At 39.7% G+C, this 21,512-nt stretch overlaps 1 protein-coding gene across 1 annotated transcript in view; it reads left to right on the plus strand.

Moving 5' to 3' along the window:
- The window catches only part of aebp1a (AE binding protein 1a), a 71,213-nt gene extending 53,218 nt beyond the window's left edge, over positions 1-17,995 (plus strand). Inside the window, 10 exon segments of the mRNA XM_051920210.1 lie at positions 491-635; positions 2,004-2,089; positions 2,798-2,921; positions 3,058-3,254; positions 7,794-7,911; positions 7,914-7,972; positions 8,541-8,904; positions 10,738-10,877; positions 11,000-11,099; positions 16,733-17,995. Coding sequence (XP_051776170.1) covers positions 491-635; positions 2,004-2,089; positions 2,798-2,921; positions 3,058-3,254; positions 7,794-7,911; positions 7,914-7,972; positions 8,541-8,904; positions 10,738-10,877; positions 11,000-11,099; positions 16,733-17,268 — 1,869 coding nt within the window. The 3' untranslated portion in view covers positions 17,269-17,995.
- Positions 17,996-21,512: the final 3,517 nt, after the last annotated feature.

The following is a 21,512-nucleotide window of genomic DNA, read 5'->3' on the forward strand; positions in this document are numbered from 1 at the left end:
CACTGCTGTTCATGAAGCTGGATGATGATGCACAGTATTACACTGTTTATGTTAATGGCTTTCATTATGCACATTCTTAGGTTTACCAACCAATACCTTGATAATTGTCTTGCCCATGTTGTACCAAATTTTTACATATAGATGGACAGATATACAGTATAGCTGTCATTCCTAAATATTCAAAAATGTTTAATCTATTCACATAAATTAACAAGATATAGAGTAGTGATTTCTGAGTGGCAGTGTAGTCTTTGTTCTGCATTCTTCATGAAAAACCGACTATACACCTTATCATATCTAAAGCAATATATTTCACATTACCAGTAGTATACAGTATTTGCATGTAAATATTGTCAACTCTGAGTTTATTGAAACATTAATATATTGAGCATGTTTTCTATCCATGTATTGTATGTGTAATTCTATTCACAGAAACATTTCCTTAGTGTAAATAAGAATCTTTTGTTTTCTTTTTCTCTAAACATGAAAGCTGTTTTTTGGCAATGTGGACAAAGACACCCCAGTCATATCTGAATTTGTTGAGCCAGTTGTGGCTCGGTATATAAGGATTCTTCCACAGAGTTGGAATGGAAGTCTGTGCATGCGCCTGGAGGTCATGGCCTGCCCTCTGTCATGTGAGTCTAATAAGAGTTTTGAAATAAATTGCCTGTTCTCCCAAAAACTGCTTTTATGTTGTGATTTTGGGAAACATCTAGCCAGTGAGAGACAGTAGGTATCCTCCTGTATCTAGTTACTAAAGGACCAACTGGAACATTACATGCAGTATGTGAACTGTGCAAGAATTACTGTTCTAACTGTTGCTGATTATTCCAGAAATTATTTTTAGGTATTTAAATGCATGTTATTTATATTCAAAATAGCATATGATACATGCTTAGTATTGTTTCCTAAATAAAACCACAATGTATAAATCAAACATCTGCACTATCATCTGTTCATGATTTGCTCCTTGAATGTTTCTAACCTCCACTTCTCTCCAAGTGTTTGTGAAGTTATATTGATTATTAAAATACACACATTCTCAAACCATTCCTTGTCTTGGGAACAATTTCCACCATCTCATACCTTCAGGATTAAAACAAAAACACTAACACAACCTCCTGCTCATGATGTTGAAAGGCATGCCTCAGCAATATTTATAAAATATTAAAAGACAAACTGATATGTACAACCAGAGATGCTTGCTGAATACTTATATAGAGGGCAAGCTCAATGATGTACTTAAGAAAAGTCCGTTTAACCATCAAATTTGTGATCTGCTTAATTCAATTTTCGATTGCAGTCAAAGTATCAAAATTATATTTCTCTGTCCCCATGTTCAGGGTGCCATATTAATTAAATTGTTCTTAACACTCCTGTAAATTAATTATGACGAGTGCTTCTTATCAGGACTCAGCACAGCTAAAAATAAATTATATTATATTTGACCCAGACAAAAAATATATGATAACAGGAAATGACACTTTTGAAGCCATTGTAATAATATTTTCAAAAATTAAAGGCAACCTGTGAAGCAACAGCTGAATAAATATTTTTGCGGTCACATGAGAAAGAAAATATTGTTAGGTTAGTGTTTCCATCCTAGAAAAAATAATACTGTCCTAGTAAATCAGCTGTTAATGCCAAACTACTTTAGAATCACCAACCAGAATTTCCTTGGGTAGAAACTGAAGTATCAGGAGAAATTTCACGCAGACACACCCATGATGTGCAAATACCAAAGAGACAGTTGTTCACCCAAAATGAGAATCCAGCACTGTGAAATTGTGTGGCAGTAGCTCTTATTCCTTTAATGATGTCTAATATTTAATCTTTTCCTAAAATGCAGTATACCTGTCAAGTTATTGTAGTCACTATTCGAAAAGCAGCTCTTGAATTGAAATGTGAAGATCACAGTGCGTTTATGATTTATTACACTTCTTTCATAAAATTATTCTGTAGCAATCAAATGAAACATCCATGTAATTGGCCATCTCCTCTAGCCCTAAACAGCTATTCCTGGCAGAACGAGGTGACATCAGTGTACGATTTGGACTTTCGGCATCATAATTACAAGGACATGAGACAGGTCAGTGGGTTATATTTATAATGGAATTCAGTTCTTTAAATGGCATATAGCATTTTTTGAAGTCAGCATCATCCCAAGCTGTTTTACAAAGCACAGAAAAATAAAACATGGAGCAACAGTAGGTAACAAGATACTGTAGACTTCACAATCATTTCAGTATAAGGTAAACATGAAGAAAGTACTCAGATGCTGTAAATAGTGTGCAAATGTCTCAGGATCACATCTCATTTGTTCTGTGTAAATTAAAAGAAAAAGTGAGGTAAGAAGGTATGGTCCGAGTAGGATAAACTCTTTATTGAACGATGTAGGTGGTTGGTGATGGTGCATAAGCACACTACCAAAGTGGCGTTTACACGTTATTTATCAAAGGTCGTTGTATTTCCCATCGACATCCAAACAAATGTGAGAATGTTAAGGGGTCTCTATTATATATAGTATAGTAGTATGGTCTCCATAAATCTACCAGAATGGTCACACCCTTGACAGCTGTTATACAAAAGATTGTGAGTACATTGCCCACTGGCTCACTGTTTTAGCTTGTAAAGTCACATGGTTAGGTAAAGTGGTTTTATGAAGGTGGTTAAGATTCTTGGTACAATAAGGAAATGCAGGTCAAGAACACCCTAGGGAGCACTCAAGATATTTTTGCACAGGTGTGAGTGAAAGTTTTGACAGGCGTACAATTATTTCCTGTCTCTCAATCCCCAGATGATGAAAGTAATCAATGAGGAGTGTCCATCTATTACACGTATCTACAACATTGGCAAGAGCTTTCGTGGACTAAAGATTTATGCTATGGAGTTTTCAGATAATCCAGGAGAGCATGAGACAGGTAGGTGAGAGCTGAATGTAGAAATAGTGACATAAGGTATGTTGTTAAAATATTTTGTTGTTTCCTTTCATTTTATTCCAGTTTAATCCATCTTGTCACCACATTTTGGTCTTTCTTGATGTCCATTTTATTGCAGGGGAACCAGAGTTCCGTTACACGGCTGGACTACATGGGAATGAGGTGCTGGGACGGGAAATGCTCCTTTTGCTTATGCAGTTTATGTGTAAAGAATATAATGATGGCAACCCACGGGTACGTCGCTTGATAGAAGACACTCGTATCCACCTGGTACCATCTTTAAACCCTGATGCCTATGAGCTTGCTTATGAAATGGTTAGTAATTTTTTTACCTGAACTTTAGTTTTGTATTTAACTTATTCATCTTCTAGTGATCAGTTCATTAAAGAATTAAACATATGAAAGGTTGGCTAAAGAAAAAGTCTTATCATTCTATCCAATACCAAATCCACTTAATCCAAGTGAGAATCATAGGGTCTGAGTTGTTAAGTTGCCAAGTGCACTGTTCTGTTTAAATTAAAACAAAATGAAGGATGAACAAAAGGAAAAGGACAAGGTTTCAGATAAACATAAAGTAAGCAAAAACATGATCTGACCAGGTCTGTTTAGTATAGGCTTTGTTGTGTTATATAGGATAGTGTTACTACTTCACTATCTCAAAGGTACTCCACAAAACCTCCTTTCTACCCAGCAATAAGGCTGGACTTGTCAAAGATAGGCTTTGCTCTTATGGCTAGGATATCTTCTGAAGCTTTCTGCCTCTCTCCTGCTCTTTTCTATGTCTTTGTTAGTTCCGATTTCTGCAATTCCTTGTAATAACCCAGTTTCCTCCAAACTTACCTCTCAGCTCAGTAATTTTATAACATGGAGTGTCCTTTTAAGTTATACACGGGGTTCACTTCTTTGTTTTTCCTGAAATCACTTTCATGGTTGCTCCTGTCCCACAAAATTCAGGCTCTTACAGTTGACAGGGACTGCTATTAATCCCTAGATGAACTACTACCATGAACCATTTTTTAATTACAGGGCAAATATACACAGTAAATTCTGGGCTGTCTGCCATCTACTGTAAGCATCTCATTTCTCCTCGCCTCTTTTTGACATTCACAGCCATTGTTTAGCATCTTGGCTGATTACTGTTAGGGTATTCCCAGTTCAACAGTCTTGTGGTTCTTATAGTGAACAATCATGCTTCAGGATATCTTCTTATATAATATGCTACCGTGGCTGTTTGCTTGTCTGTCCAGGATTTTAAATCACCTATAGTTCGCAAACCGTTTGAACTATTGACCTGAAATTTGGTACTCATATACTATGTGACGTCTACTATCTGCTTTCGGGGTGATGATTGACCTCCAAGGTTATTCCTCTTTTTATTTTTATTTTATTGTAGAATCAACTGTCAGCAGTAGGGCGGCCGTTCTTATCCCTCCCAACTTCACCGTCACTTCCTCTACCTCTTCATATCTTAAATCATTATTGAGGCAGATTGAACACTTAAGTGCCCACTTAAGTGAAAATTTAAAAAAAACGTACTAAGTAATTGCAACACAAACACTGACTTAATAAGTTTTATTTAACATGAAAAGATGGCGACGAAAGAAAAGAAGAAGCAGGCTGCTCAGGAAGCAGCAACTGCATCAACATCTGAGCAAACAAATGCTAAACGTACAGAGAAAGAGGATGAAAACTAGGAATACTCAAGTCAAATGTATTCACTGCATGTTATTGTGCAGTGCGCCGTTACTGGTCCTTTATAATTGTTCATCCATCGCTTTGCTAATCTCTAGCATTGATATTCCCCTCATCGTATGGCCTATATTTTCAACCTGTATTCCCTCTAGCCTGCCAGTTAATCATATACACATATTAGAAATAGAATAACTGAAATGGGGGCTAGGCAGTCTCGTGGCCTTGGAACCCCTGCAGATTTTGTTTTTTTTTTTCTCCAGCCCTCTGAGTTTTATTTTATTTTTTTGTTTTTTTCTGTCCTGCAGGCCACCTGACCTTACTTTATTCTTTGTTACTTAGTATTGCCTAATCTTATTTTTATATTTTTCTTTTTTCTTTCTTCATCTTGTAAAGCACTTTGAGCTACATAATTAGTGTGAAAATGTGCTATATAAATACATGCTGTTGTTGCTGAAAGATTATTCATTCATCCACCCAACCATCCATTTTCACTATTTTCTTATTTTATTGCTAGGTCGTGGGTGCTGGAGAATGTCTGTAAAAGTCAAACAGCATATTTACTTAGCACTACATTATACATTATTACACATTATTACATTAGCACTGAATGTGTGTTCAGAAAATAATATAAATTGCAGTAAGGAAATAATAAACTCAAAAGTTTAACATTTAATCACTCTTGAACCCTCAAAGTTGTTTTACTATAAGAGACTCTAGGTTTCTTAGATACATAACCAGCAGGGAGTTGTGTATATGTGTCTTACTAACCAGCTGTGAAGGTTATACATTTCTTGTGAAACCCTGGAGCAACTGTTAGGAAATGCAGTAGGACTATGTTGGAAAGATGATGGCCTTTTGAGTTCTGTATTGCATCTGTGTTCTTTTAAATACATATGTACTAGGGTGCATGCACAATGAGAATATGTTCTCTAAAGGTTACAATCACACTTAAAGTAATAAGTCCCCACCAGTAACTGAAAGGAGAAACATTAAGACAAGGAAGTATAGGACTCTAATAATGATTTACTGCGACTTACATTCCTAAATAGAAATAGAAATTTCTAGTATACTAGAAAAAAGATTAATAAAACCATAGGGATACGCTCTAGCTTCCATATGACCCTTCTCAGGATAAATGGGTTTGAAAATGGTTTGATGGACACTCTGAGATTAAACAAACATAAACAAATAAACAAACCTCAGGCAATCTATAAAACATGGTCACTTTGACGTCGTAGGCCATAGCAATGCTTAGCATCGTAATGAAAGTTTCTCAAAATGGCACCAATGTCATTATATTTAACATTTTTTATATTTAAAATATAAATGAAAAATAAGTTAAGAATTGAAAACCATGTAAAGACTGGCACATATACTATCTATACTTCAGATACAAGTGGACAAATGCCATTTGATTCCTCTGCACCCTTGATCATTCTTTAAATATGTCCTCAAAAATAAAACTCAGCTTGCTTGCAACATACCAACATCTCCTGCTCTGGATTTGAAAGGCAGAAATGCTAAATCACAGTCTCTGCTTCCTCTTCTGGCCCAGTTAATACGGCAATCCCTAGATTGATGACTATAGGGAAGAAGATATTTATTTATACTAGCCAACCCGCCGCATAATCACACCGCTTTTTTAATGATTTTTAAGCACAGGGAAAAAATGAACATTTGAAAAATCCATAATTTAGTAAACCACCAAGAAAAGTAACATTGCAACGATGCACGCTACGAACCAACATACAATCATCATTCAGTACGGAATGCGTGCTCATGTGCGTGCCCCCAACTCCTCACCTGAGTCGCTTTTGTCTCTGCTACAGTCCACATGCACCTCTGAGCCACGTTGACTTTTCATTGTTCTTTGCGGTTCCAGCTGCTTTTCTATATATAATCCACCAAGTCACCCGACCATGGTAGTAGCGAGGGGGGATGTGTACAAAGGGCTGGGACGTAATCAGTGCGAGCGTATGACCCGCACTTACTGGGAATTCCTCGTTCGTGGGGAACAATTGCAAGCCCCAGTCCCCATCACGAATGGGGTTCAACGGCTTACCCACGCTTGTCGGCGCTAGGTAAACACACGTTGATCCATTCAGTGTAGCGCGCGTTCAGTACCGGACATCCAAGGGCATCACAGATCTGTGGCTGAAAAGCCACTTGTTCCTCTAAGAAGTTGGACGCCGACCGCTTGGCGATCGCGTAACTATTTAGCAATAGGGAGTCTCATTCATTTTCGGAATTAACCAGACAAATCGCTCCACCAACTAACCACTGCACCACCACCCACAGAATCAAGAAAGAGCTATCAATCTGTCAATCCTCTCCGTGTCCGGGCCGGGTGAGGTTTCCTGTGTTGCGTCAAATTAAGCAAAATTTGTGTGTGGTGAGTTGTTGCGTCCGGGCACATGAGCAGGCACTGTGAATGCCTTGAGAGCGTGGGTGGACGTGTGCTCGAGTTGGTGGGCGTGAGTTGGTGGGCTGGGCTTTGTGAGTTGACTGACATGGCTATTTTTTGCGTATCCCATGGTTGTCTTCCGGCAGTGTGAATGCCTCGAGAGACAGGGCATCCTTGTTTGGTGAGTTGTTGCAGTTTGTGAGTTAAAAGCTGCGATGGTTTTACACGCTGGTAACAAACAGTCAGGCGGGCAGTCGTTCTCGTCCCATGGTCTTAGAGTTGGTGGGCGTGGCTCTGTGAGTTGTCGGCATATCCCATCGTCTTAGCGTTGGTGGGCGGGTCTCTGTGGGTTGGTGGGCGTGGCTATATCGTGCATATCCCATGGTTGTCTTGCCTGTGCTGAGAAAACAAATGGATTAGTGACTACAATAGCAGGGTCTACTTGAAAATTCTTGCTATTTATTTTGTTTAAACTCTAGACGGAGGCACATGTACAAATCAGAAAGATGGACATCTGTCGGAATCTACTTCTAAATGTTTAGGGTTGTGTGTAGTCAGAAACTATCCTATGGCATCAGGGCAAAAGGCAGAAATCAGTGTTCGATGGGGCACTAGTGCAACATCAAAATTGACATTTCTAATAAATAAGTTACTACTAATACACATGCAGTGTTATATTACAGCATGTCTGTCACAGCAAATAAATTGAAATTTATTTCCTTCTGAGTTAACTTTCATTACCTTATTTTCTTTTTTAGGGGTCTGAAATGGGCAACTGGGCTTTAGGCCACTGGACCTGAGGAAGGGCTCGACCTCTTTATAATTTTCCAGACTTGAACACCATATTGTGGGGAGCCCAGAACGGGGGTGGGTCCCCAAACTAGTGCCCAATCATCATATCCCAATTCCAGAGAACTTCCTTTCAGAGAATGCCTCCGTGAGTTCATAAACTGTGAAAGTTTGATAGCACAGATAGAAAATGGCACTGGTTCCTAGACATCTAATGAGATTTTGTGCATTAGGCAAGTTGCAATGCCTCATTGCACAAGCTATGTTTCTGGTCAGAGAGAATAAAACAAACTGACATTTTTTTGTGAATGTACATAACTTATAACTATAAAAATGTTTCTTTTTTCCATTTAACTTGTATACTGTGTATACTTGTGTACTGTATGTAATTTCTATATCTCATTTAATTAAGCCACCTGTATATGCACATTTAAAGCTATCAGGGACCTCCATATTTATCTACCTAGAGTGTGTATTTGGAGGAAAACAATATTCATTTTAGTTAATGTAATTAGTTTATGCAAGGAATTTGTATTTTGAAAGTATTGTTCTATATTTTAAATGGCATACCATAAACTCTCACCAATAGTAAAAAAAAACATTCCTTCCATGTGCATTTCAGTAGATTTTCAATTGTATTGGAAATCAAAGCAGAAAGATGGACATGGAAAGAAACTGAAAACTTATGTCAACCTCATAAATGTTGCTCCTTTCAGGTTGCTATAGAAATCCGAGCAATAATTGCCTGGATGGAGAAGATTCCATTTGTGTTGGGGGCAAACATCCATGGTGGGGAGCAGATGGTAACATATCCCTTTGATATGGTGCCCACAGCCAGTGAAACTGCTGTAAGGCGTCAGGCACATAGTGAAGAAGATGAAGAGCAATGGCACCACAGGCAAGAAAGTGTCCCAGAATTGCACCAGACACCTGATGATTCAATCTTCCGGTGGTTGGCTATTGCTTATGCTTCAACCCATCAGACTATGACAGAGACTCATCGTGGAATGTGCCACACTGATGACTTCACTTCTGGACAGGGCATCATCAATGGAGGCTCTTGGAAGTCCACATCTGGCAGTAAATATCAATGTTCAAATTTTACCCAAGCCAGAAATAATCCATCCATCCATCCATTTTCCAACCCGCTGAATCTGAACACAGGGTCATGGGGGTCTGCTGGAGCCAATCCCAGCCAACACAGGGCACAAGGCAGGGAACCAATCCCGGGCAGGGTGCCAACCCACCGCAGGACACACACAAACACACCCACACACCAAGCATACACTAGGGCCAATTTAGAATCGCCAATCCACCTAACCTGCATGTCTTTGGACTGTGGGAGGAAACCGGAGCGCCCGGAGGAAACCCACGCAGACACGGGAGGAACATGCAAACTCCACACAGGGAGGACCCGGGAAGTGAACCCGGGTCCCCAGATCTCCCAACTGCGAGGCAGCAGCGCTACCCACTGCGCCACCGTGCCGCCCGCCAGAAATAATGACCAGTGTATATGAACAATACTACAGTTCCAAAATTTAAATCATACGCATGCCTATACAATTTCTGAATATCAAAATCCTCAAGGTAGAAAATACATTCATTCCTCAATTTTCTATAATTGTTGTTGTCATTGTTAGGATCGCAGGGAGCCCCAATAGACACAAGACAGAAATCACCTACCTGTCCACCAGAGGGTCCACTCACTCATATTAGGACAAAGGAACAGCCTGTCTTTAGACTATTAGAGGAAACCAAAATGAATGAAGCTTTTAAATGCAGCCATTCTACTCTGTGTACATTATAAGCCATCTTAGATTGCTCAAATTGTTGGTACATATTTATATAAATATGCATTCACTTCAATCTGTATTGAGTGTACAAACTTTACTTTCCTATTGCTTTATCAGCGTGGCAGAGTCATTACTGCAGACTCTGATCTCTTAACAGAATGGGTTAAAATCCTGAGTTTTCCTCCCATTTACTAAAGATGTGTGTGTTAGGCTCATTCAAAATGCTGCTTCTCAGCTAACAGTATAAGCTACAGCCATTGTGACCTTGAATTGGAATAGATGGATTTAGAAAATCAGTGGATTGTTACAAATTTATGAACCTGTGACATACTGTAGCTAAACACCATTCATCCTTCCATTTACTTACCTTTGTTTATTGGATTATATAGTTTTGGGAAGAAGATGCATATCCCGCAGCATTACTCGGGACACATGAACCAACCCCAGGTGGAATGCTAGTTCACTGTAAAACACTCCGACCCACAGCAGACTGATTTACTGAGGGCACATGATGTAAGGATTTGAGAGGAAACCATAGTACCCTAGAAAAAAAATACATTTATATCGACATGCAAAACCCACAAAGACCAGGTCAATCACAAGAGCTGTGAGACAGCAGAACTCACCAAAGTCAAGTATGAATTCATCCATCCACCATCCATTATCCAATCCGCTGTATCCTAACTACAGGGTCATGGGGGTCTGCTGGAGCCAATCCCAGCCAACACAAGGTGCAAGGCAGGAAACAAACCCTGGGCAGGGCGCGCACACACACCCACCACTCACTAGGGACAATTTAGAATCGCCAATGCACCTAAACCTCATGTCTTTGGACTGTGGGAGGAAACCGGGAGTACCCAGAGGAAACCCACGCAGACACGAGGAGAACATGCAAACTCCACGCAGGGAGGACCTGGGAAGCGAACCCAGGTCCCCTAACTGCGAGGCAGCAGTGCTACCCACTGTGCCGCCCAAGTATGAATTCAGAAATTAATTAATGAAACTTAACAGATGGAAGTATACATAGGATGTGCAGTCAGTGCTTTAATAACCTTCAGATAGCATGAGCACAGCTTTCTTTTTGTTTCTTCCAAATGACATTCGCTTTTTCCTCCTCCAGGCATGAATGATTTCAGTTATCTCCATTCCAACTGCTTTGAGTTGTCACTGTACTTAGGCTGCGATAAGTTTCCACACGAAAGTGAGCTGCCACAAGAATGGGAGAACAACCGAGAGGCCCTCTTAGTTTTCATGGAACAAGTAAGAAAATCGGATAAAAAGTGCCCACCTCCCAGAATTGATTTCTCAGGGTAGCATTCAAGTGCCCATTTTCCTCTGAAGACATTAAAATAGACCCAGTGTTCCTTGTTTTTTTCCTGTAGGTGCATCGTGGAATTAAAGGAGTGGTCAAGGATCAGGGTGGTAATGGCCTTGCCAATGCTTCTATTTCAGTTGAAGGGATAAACCATGATGTCAAAACAGGTAAGTATCACTCTGACCTACATGGTCTTCAGTGGCTGGTCACTCTGGCCTTGTTCTGTGGATACTTTATATGTATTTGTATATCTTGCAGAAACTCACAAACTATAAACAAAAGCAAACACCCATCTGAGCATACAAATATTAACCCAAGGTCCAAAGTATTTCTGTTGAGGTTTCTATTTTTTATGTGCTTTAAACCATCGACCCATAGTTAGAAGTGCTAAATCCAACTCTGATCACAGAACCAAATAAGAACGGGGCACAAGTACTTTAAACCTGGAGTGCTTATACTTAGTCCACTGTAGGCAGGGGTTTTTGTGTAATTGTGTTTATTAGTTAAGGGCCACCTCCTGCTTCTGTATTATTTAATTGTTTTAACATTTAATATTTTTAATGCAGTACTGTATATCCCAATCAGAGTTTACTTTAGTAGGAATGATTGGGTTTTATTCATAGGCACTGTGACATTGCATGTTAACTTTTTACTGTTTTATTTCTTTGAGAAGGACACCACAGTGGGGCAAGTGGGTAATGCTACCATCTCATTGATCCAACATCCTAATTTGAACCCTGCACCCGGATATTCTGTGTTGAAGTTGCACATTCTCTTCATGCCTACATGGCTTTACTTCTCACAGCCCCAAAGACGTGTGTGTGTGAGTGGGACCCTGTCCAGGGCTGTTTACTACCATCTGCTCAGATCTGTAAAAATGGACTAAGAGAGTTTGATAATGCTATCACAATATCCTAGACATGAACATTTTGGAATGAAGGCTTTAGTTATGGACACATCTTTTTATTTCTCTTCTGTCTGCTCATGTTACTTCTAATTTAATTAATTTAGAGATCCCTAAATTTAGATTTAATCTGAATATCTTTGGGGCATGAGAAGAAAATGCATAAAAGTGCATAAGCAGGATTTAAAATCCAGTTTACTTGACCTTTGGGACAACAAAACTAACCAGTGCACCATCTACCACAAACCTTACATAAATGGCATCCTACATTCTAAACAAATCAGGGCAACTTATGCAGAGAGCAGAAAATGTTGTTCTCTTCCTGGATCTTAATTCTAATGTCTCACCAACATAGAGTAACATGTTTTAGGAAATGTCATCTAATGATACTGAACATGGCAGGGATATACAAACTTGTTTATTTAAGTAAATGTATGGCAGATATTACTGATAATTACAGTCATATGAAAAGGTTTGGAAACCCCTCTCAGCCTGCATAATAATTTACTCTACTTTCAACAAAAAAGATAACAGAGGTATGTCTTTCATTTCCTAGGAACATCTGAGTACTGGGGTGTTTTCTGAACAAAGATTTTTAGTGAAGCAGTATTTAGTTGTATGAAATTAAATCAAATGTGAAAAACTGGCTGTGCAAAAACTTGGATACCCCTGTAATTTTGCTGATTTGAATGCATGTAACTGCTCAATGCTGATTACTTACAACACCAAATTGGTTGGATTAGCTCGTTAAGCCTTGAACTTCATACACAGGTGTGTCCAATCATGAGAAAAGGTATTTAAGGTGGTCAATTACAAGTTGTGCTTCCCCTTGACTCTCCTCTGAAGAGTGACAGCATGGGATCCTCAAAGCAACTCTCAAAAGATCTGAAAACAAAGACCGCTTAGTCTCATGGTTTAGGGGAAGGCTACAAAAAGCTATCTCAGAGGTTTCAACTGTAAGGAATGTAATCAGGAAATGGAAGGCCACAGGCACAGTTACTGTTAAACCCAGCAGGTCTGGCAGGCCAAGAAAAATACAGGAGCGGCATATGAGCAGGATTGTGAGAATGGTTACAGACAACCCACAGATCACCTCCAAAGACCTGCAAGAGCATCTTGCTGCAGATGGTGTATCTGTACATCATTCTACAATTCAATTTGCACAAAGAACATCCTTATGGCAGGGTGATGGAAGGAAGCCCTTTCTGCACTCACGCCACAAACAGAGTCGCTTGTTGTATGCAAATGCTCATTTAGACAAGCCAGATTCATTTTGGAACAAAGTGCTTTGGACTGATGAGACAAAAATTTAGTTGTTTGGTCATAATAAAAAGCTCTTTGCATGGCGTTAGAAAAACACTGCATTCCAAGAAAAATACCTGCTACCTACTGTCAAATTTGGTGGAGGTTCCATCATGCTGTGGGGCTGTGTGGCTAGTTCAGGGACTGGGGCCCTTGTTAAAGTCGAGGGTCAGATGAATTCAACCCAATATCAATAAATTCTTCAGGATAATGTTCAAGCATCAGTCACAAAGTTGAAGTTATGCAGGGGTTGGATATTCCAACAAGACAATGACCCAAAACATAGTTCAAAATCTACAAAGGCATTCATGCAGAGGGAGAAGTACAATGTTCTGGAATGGCCATCACAGTCCCGACTTGAATATCATCGAAAATCTATGGGATGATTTGAAGCAGGCTATCCATGCTCGGCAGCCATCAAATTTAACTGAACTGGAGAGATTTTGTATTGAGGAATGGTCAAAAATACCTCCATCCAGAATCCAGACACTAATCAAAGGCTATAGGAGGACAGCGTCTAGAGGCTGTTATATTTGCAAAAGGAGGCTCAACTAAGTATTGATGTAATATCTCTCTTGGGGTGCCCAACTTTATGCACCTGTCTAATTTTGTTATGATGCATATTGCATATTTTCTGTTAATCCAATAAACTTAATGTCACTGCTGAAATACTACTGTTTCCATAAGGCATGTCATATATTAAAAGGAAGTTGCTGCTTTGAAAGCTCAGCCAATGATAAACAAAAATCCAAAGAAGTAAGAGGGGTTCCCAAAGTTTTTCTTATGGCTGTATAAAGGTTCAGTCCTGCCTTGCAAAGTTTTAATGTAGGTCATCTTTGTCCCAAAGTAATACATGCAAGTGTCACTTGAGTGGTGCATAAACTCAATAAAACCTGCACCTGATGCCCTGCCAAAAAGTCCTGATATCCCAAGCAGGAAAATTAACATTTTTAAGTCACTTCATAAGTTTATTTGTTGTGAAAGATAGTTTAAACTTTGACAGAAGTGCACAATGAGTGATGACTCAGAACAAAGGTGCTTCACTGCTATCTTTTTCAAGATGGGTTGCATATTTTTCCCAAACCACCCACTGCTGAATTACTGCAGCCGTGCAGGTCTCAAGTCTTTGCTACGAAGCAAGTTATGCTCCATTTCTTTCACCTGGTAATGACCTACAAATTACATACCTCTTGCGAAATCCTAGAGATGAGCAATCAGATGAAAAATCAAAAGGTATCAGGTCTAGACTGTCGGGTGGGTGGTCAAAACCTTCTCATTTCACCTTTTGAAGGGCATTCATGGTGTGCACAGTGATACGAGGGCAAGGATTGTACAAAAGAACACCCTATGGTGAGGTTTGGCAGGTTATGTCATGACACATTTGCAATTGCAGCTAGTCAGAAACCTTCTTGCTCCCATGGACAGGCGTAGTTCCCTTATAATTCAACCTTCTGACATGGAGGCCCATGGTACACAGCCAGCTTAACAATGTGACAGCACAAAGCAGGCCTTCAGTTTCTCGACAGTGATACATCCTTTAACAGTCTGTCTCACAGTCCCCAGCATAAATTTGTCCAACAGTTCTATCCACTTGTATAAATTTCAGGAAGGTAAAACATTGTCACCATGCTGTTTGCATGAACAGGAGCAAGTTTTTGCATCATTAATACCTTTTACCAACAATTCGGTGTAAACACACAATGATATTTACAACTTGGCAATAACTCACACTAGAAATACAGTCAACATCAGCCCACCAGACAGCGGTTAAAAGGTTGCAAAGTGTCAATGAGCTGGGACGCAAAATGTATAAAAAACCCTGTGAAACGCCATTGCCTTACACAAAGTAACTTCCAAAATGATTTGTGTACTATCTGAATGAGTTCTGGTTTGTTATGTGACCCATTTTGGGGCATACAATGAGTGAAACATAGGATTCATCTAGCAGCCCAACAAATTAGCTAGTAGGCCACTTAACCAGTTTAAATGAGCACCTGCATGCAATGTTATACAACACATTTAAAATCCTCCTTACGAGTAAAACCGATTCTCTACATTGTGAACAGCAGTCTGCCGTTAGCCAGCATCTCCAGAGACCAGGGCCCAGATGTTGGGGTGCTGTGTGTGCAGTTTTAACATTTGAGGTTTTCTTCTGTTACAGTTGCCCATTTTAATTTGCCCCTGCGATGGCATAGCATATCATCCTGGTTTGGCTCTCACTTCATGCTCAATGCTGCCAGGACAGCCATAAAATGTCTTAAACAAGTTCAGAAAATAGATGAGTAGTATACTCTACCTCACATACCCAGAGATCTACCATTGATGCACATCCCGATGTGGTTGGCTTTGTGGAGTCTATATGAAAACACAAAAGGATTTTTGACTTATTCCAGATAAAGTTCAATGTAACTGAAAATTGAGCCAGTATGAGCATACTGTATGTGTGAATGTGCATACCTGGCAATGCATCCAGTGATAATGGGTGAGGCTTCAGACCCATCTCAAAAATGCATAAAGCATGGTATTGTACAGTATATCCAGAGTAACCGCTACCTCAGAAATCTTAATAAAGTAGATTTATTCACTGTGATGTTTTTATATACAATGGTGAATATGGCAAAATACAGAGATATTCTTAATGAAAACCTATTCCAGAGCACTCGGGATCTCAGACTGGGCCAAAGCTTCATCTTCAATAAGACAATGACCCTAAGCACAAAGCAAGTGCAATACTGGAGTAGGCTTAGGAACAACTCTGGGAATGTCCTTGAGTGGTCTCTAAAGAGACGTGAAAATAGCTGTCTACACGCCAGAGCTTGAGAGAATCTTCAGAGAAGAATGGCAGAAAATCCAGGTGTGCAAAGCTTGATGTATCAGACCCAAGAAGACAAAAGACAACTGCCTCAATTGCTGCCAAAGATGCTTCACTGAAGTACTTGGTAAAGGGTCTGAGTACTTTTGTCAATGGAATAGCTCAGTTGTTTATTTTTACTAAATTTGCAATAATTTCTAAAGTCCTGTTTTTACATTGTCATTCTAGGGTGTTGCTTGATGAGGTGCTGTATATTAGAGCAATTTAGAGTACCAACATAGGAATACATGAAAAAAATCCCACACAAACATTAAAGAAATTCAAACCCTGCATAGATAGGCTGGTGTTTGAAAGCAAGGTTGTGTCAGGCAGCTAACCACGACATTCCTAGTTCTAAATAATTATTGATTAGTTCTGCCACTCTGATAAACTAAGGTGTATGGGGAATATCTCATTGAAAGCTGACAGCCATTACTTGGCCACTTTAATACTGGAGTTGCCAAGAGTTATTTGGCACACCATGTAATTATTAGCATATGCAAGTAAGACCTTGTTCTGTACACGTGACAATAATAACCCTATAAACATTAAATAAAAGACACTGTGGATAAAGGTGGTCACCTCAATTCTGACAGAAGATTAGGTAACCAGAACGGGGAAGTAGAACACATTCTTAATAACAAACAACAAAGTACAAATCCTCAAATAAGCATCTGAATACAGACATCAAGTAAACTCAAAGAAAGATGACTGATTGCTTACTTTTACTTTTTCTTTCACAGCTGTCAATGGTGACTACTGGCGTCTCCTGAACCCAGGAGAATATCGAGTAACCGCACGTGCAGAAGCATTTTCTCCAGCAACCAAAATTTGTGTCGTTGGCTATGAAATTGGTGCAACTCGGTGCAACTTTGTTTTGGCCAAGTCCAACTGGAAGAGGATTCGTGAGATCATGACACTGAATGGCAACCGGCCCATAAAGCTCTCGTACGGAGGCAATGGCGGGAAGTGGAACCGCTTGGAAGGACTGAGCCCTGAAGAGCGAAAGAAACGATTACGCCGTTTGCGAATCTTGAGGCTGCGCAGGCTGAGGCGGCTGAGATTGCAGAAACTAAAATCGAACAACACTACAACAGAGGCTCCTACCACTACCACAACCACCACTACCACTACCACAACTACAACCACAACTATACCATCCACATCCCCGACCTTCGAATTGGAAACAGGCACTTATGAACCTTGGATATATGACGATAGTGAACCAACAGAAGAAAACTACTCCTTTGGGTTAAAGGAAAACTACAGTTATTCATAAAAACCTTGATGTTCGATGAAGGTCTAACTGGACTAGGAAGTGAAAAATTGGCACAAACAAAGTAGGGTTCACCATCAAGCAGCTGAGCATTCCAAGATGGAAACCAAATTAAGAAATCAAGTGGAGCAGACACTCAAGTCAAAATGGACTCCACAAATCAAAGCCTGTTAGAAAACTAAATAAAGATTGACATGTCTTTGCTAGTGGACCTTGTTGGAAAAGTGGAATGTACCCATTGAAGTCCAATGGAATTTATCGTGTGAGGAAACATGGCAGCTGTGTAGAAATCCTGCTGAAAAGTATGATGGCTCTGGTCTGACCCCACAGAATTTGTCTTTAATTACAATCCACAGTGAGCACACTAAAGTAGCATTGCATCTCCTCACATGAAATGTCTTATGTCAGCAGCTATTGTTTCCCCAGGACAGCAAAAGACTTTAGCGGCCATGCATTATCAACCAGTCTTTCAGTTCTTGAAATGCAGCATCATATCATTCTTATTGCATTGTGGCATTCCATAGCTAAAACTGGGAGTTAGTGAACCAAAATATTGTGAATGGCTGTAATTTACAAAAGTTGACCAGTTGTTAAAATGGCAATTTCTAGTGATTATCAGTCCAATTTTGTTGTGTTGTTTTTAAATCAAACCAAAAATGTTAAACATTTATTGTAACATTCTTGGATATTGTACTATAGGAAAAGTTATTAAAAAGTATGATTTCATGAATTATGCAATAAAAGGATCTATTATCATATCTTGCAAGAGGAAAATACCTTCAAGATAGCTAGAAACAGCCACAGCAACATCAAATATGAAAAGCTTAACTAACACAATCAAGAATTAGTTCAACGTAGGGCCTTGTTAGTCAAGTCTGTGCTGGGGCCATGATGTGCAAGGCAAGGCGCAACCTGTTGGACAATTCCATCACAGGCCTCACAGTGGCACACACATACATACGTTCAGTCATACAGGCATAAAAAGTCTGGTGGGGCCACATGGAGCTAGGACAGCAACAATGTCAGTAGGCATCAAGCCATCATGGGAAGTCGTGCAATGTGTGTGCGAGAGTGGAACTGAGGTGACAAAGCATTTAAAGGGCAAAACATACAAAACTTGCTCCTCTGCTTAAATCCGTTGGCCTGTGTACAACAAGGCCGCCAACAAGCCTGAGGATGAATTCTGGTCTGGACTGGCTCACAGAGTTATGAAAAGCAAAAGCAGATGGTGTTGCCTTTGACTCCAAGGTGAGACAGAGGTGGGAGCAGGAATATGCAATCAGGGGATAAGGCAGAAAGAGATCATGAGAGCGCCATGGAAGGAACAATGGAACAGCACAGCACTGGGGGGAAGCCCTGGAAGATGATGACCTTCAGTAAACCTCACATGGCGGAGCGAGGAACTGACACGGTGTTTCAGAACGTATTAGGCTACCAGCACCAGTGATGACAAAATTTCAGCCATTTTTAAAAATAAATAAATTTAAAAAAAAAAAAACACACAAAATGATGAACAATTAACATATTAGGTGGTCACACTGTACAAGAACAAAGGACATTAAATACTTAGCCCTTTGCAGTCGTATTTAATTTTCAACGTCACGCTACATTAGTCGTAATTAATTATTGAAAAAACACCGTTATTTAAAAACAACACTTTATTACACTTATTATGCAACAACACAATACACATGTACTTTTTCAGTTATACACGTGTTCAGATAATCTTTATAATGTCAATTGAGAAATATAAACTTAAGTTTTTGTATTTTTCCATAGTATGATACCGTTCAAAACACAATCCCGGACACAATCCAGGTTGCATCGTACATGTACTGTACATGTACTGCAGGCGAAACGAGAATGTTTGCGACGTCCCCTCTTTCTATCAGTACATACAACACAATCTTTGAGCTTCTGTTCATCCAGTGGATAGATGAAATGTGAGCGACCGTTCAGGCGTTCTGCTGTAGCGACTTCTTCAGAAGGACGTCCTCGACGAACAACCTCTTTCGTTGCACGATGATCTTTTACTAATTCATTTATGAGTTTTCTGCGATATGCAAGATGACGCAGTTTATCTTGGGGGTAACACTGACACCAGAGAATGTAGCTATTTACAATTGCCACCTCAAGCAACCAGTAAAACGTTTTGCGCCACCACTTGACTGTTTTTCTAGAGAAGTTGTATGATACTGCATAATGATCAAATCTATCGACCGCTCCCATATGTTCATCAGCTGACATATCATCAAGTTCAGTATCATCAGTGCTATTACCATTATCATTATAATCATCGTCATTATCATCATCTTCATCATCAATTTCATCCACATCCATTGCCATAATTTCATCCAGAACTTGTGCTGCATTTTGTAAACGTCTGGACGTCGCCATCTTGAATAGAGAACAAGAACTAGCCAATAATTACAGCAGTTATTTGTTTCAAGCACGTAGGAATAACACAGGCCACTTTTCTCGACCAGGCGACTGTGCAAATCGGTCAGAAACTTGCAGGGCCACCAGCGGTGGCCTGACGACCTATAGCGCACTTTTTACTAAAAGGCCAGTTTTCTGGCCTAACGACCGCAAAGGGTTAGCTCTGAAAAAAAGGAATATTAATTAAAGGGTTGGATTGTATTTTACATAAGTAATCCATGTGATTTATAAGAATGATGATGACTACACCAAAATAGCGAGTTGCACAAATCTTCACACCTTACAAATTACATCGTAAAAAGGAAAAAAAATTTCAAAAAGGACTATAGCTGTAAGTCCCAAGGCTGCTCTTGGCAAGAATGAGCAAAGGTGAACCTGGAACTCCAAAGAGGTCTGCCCAACCAAATAAGAAAAGGATACAAAGAAAATGTCACATACTCCTAAACAACATAATTGCATTAAGCATATCTTAGAAAATGTGACAACAAACTATAAACATATTAACAATACGCTAAACATCTGAGGCAGTTTGCCACAATACTTATTTAATTTTTGCACAACAGTGCCATCTGCTGGGGATAGGAAATCAGTGACCCACTCACCCCTGATGCAGAGATGTCACTGGGCCAATTTAGCATTACCATTCAACCTACACTGCACATCTTTGGGACATGGGTGTAAAATACACTTGACACTCTAGTGACTGGGCAGGAAAACGGACCTAGGGCATAGGTTCTTAACTATGGTTGTGTGTTGTCTGAATTTGGGTTGCACAGAGTTGAGATTCACATTAGTACTTAATGGATAAGAGTATTGTATGATATTCAGAGTGTCTTGCGATAGCGCGTTTAAAGCAAGCAGTGCCGTATTGTTCTGTTACAACCCATATCTGTGATTCTCCGAGGCAAACCTCATTACCCAAGGGGGCGATGGATGGATGGCGGCAGCACTTCTCCACGAGGGGCTATGGGACTCAAAGACACAAAAAGTTAAAATGGGGATGTGAATAAAAAAAAGGGTTTACAAACCACTGAATTGGGGTACTGGAAAAGTGAGGCAGCAAGCTAACCACTGTAGCACCACGCAGTCCCAGTTAAATCCCAGTACGTATGTATGTATATTACAGGTAACAAAGTTAAAAATGACAAGTAACCAGCTCAGCAAAATAGGTCAAAAGGTTCTGAAAAGGGCCAGCACTGAGCAGCCTCTTACCCCTACATGTTGTGTCATTTCTCACCAGAGGAGGTCTTTAGGTTGGTGATACACTCTCAATACACCCCATAATAGTGCCTCATGAAAACCACTGCGACATTGCTGTTGCTAATACATCCATTCTCATGGATAAAAATTTGGGGAGCGCTCAAAGCGATGCTAACGAAAAAAAAAGTCCATACTGGCTGCATTTGAGTCCTTCTGAAGCGACAGACTGTAGTTAAAAGTGACCCAACTCTGATTTTTGCTCATGTCCGATGTTTTTGTTTGGCTACTCAAAATAATTTTGTAAGCAATTCAAATCCAATATAACAAAGAATGATTTATTTAGAATCTGCAAAATTAATAAAAACGAGAAATATGACTTAATAATACATCCAAGAAAAGTACATGCTGACTGTTCACATGCTATATGCGGACTTACTGGTTTACAGTGCAGGACCATCTGATGATTCAAAACTTCTCAAAACTTCTCTGAGCACAAGGCATCGTGAGCTGATGAATTCACAGTGTCGGGTCTGACATAAGAGAGGAGCCACACAGCAAGACTAACTCGGACAAATACACACCTGAGGCACAGCATTTCAGAGAATGTG

This window comes from Erpetoichthys calabaricus, chromosome 1, assembly GCF_900747795.2.
Source record: "Erpetoichthys calabaricus chromosome 1, fErpCal1.3, whole genome shotgun sequence".
NCBI lineage: Eukaryota > Metazoa > Chordata > Cladistia > Polypteriformes > Polypteridae > Erpetoichthys > Erpetoichthys calabaricus.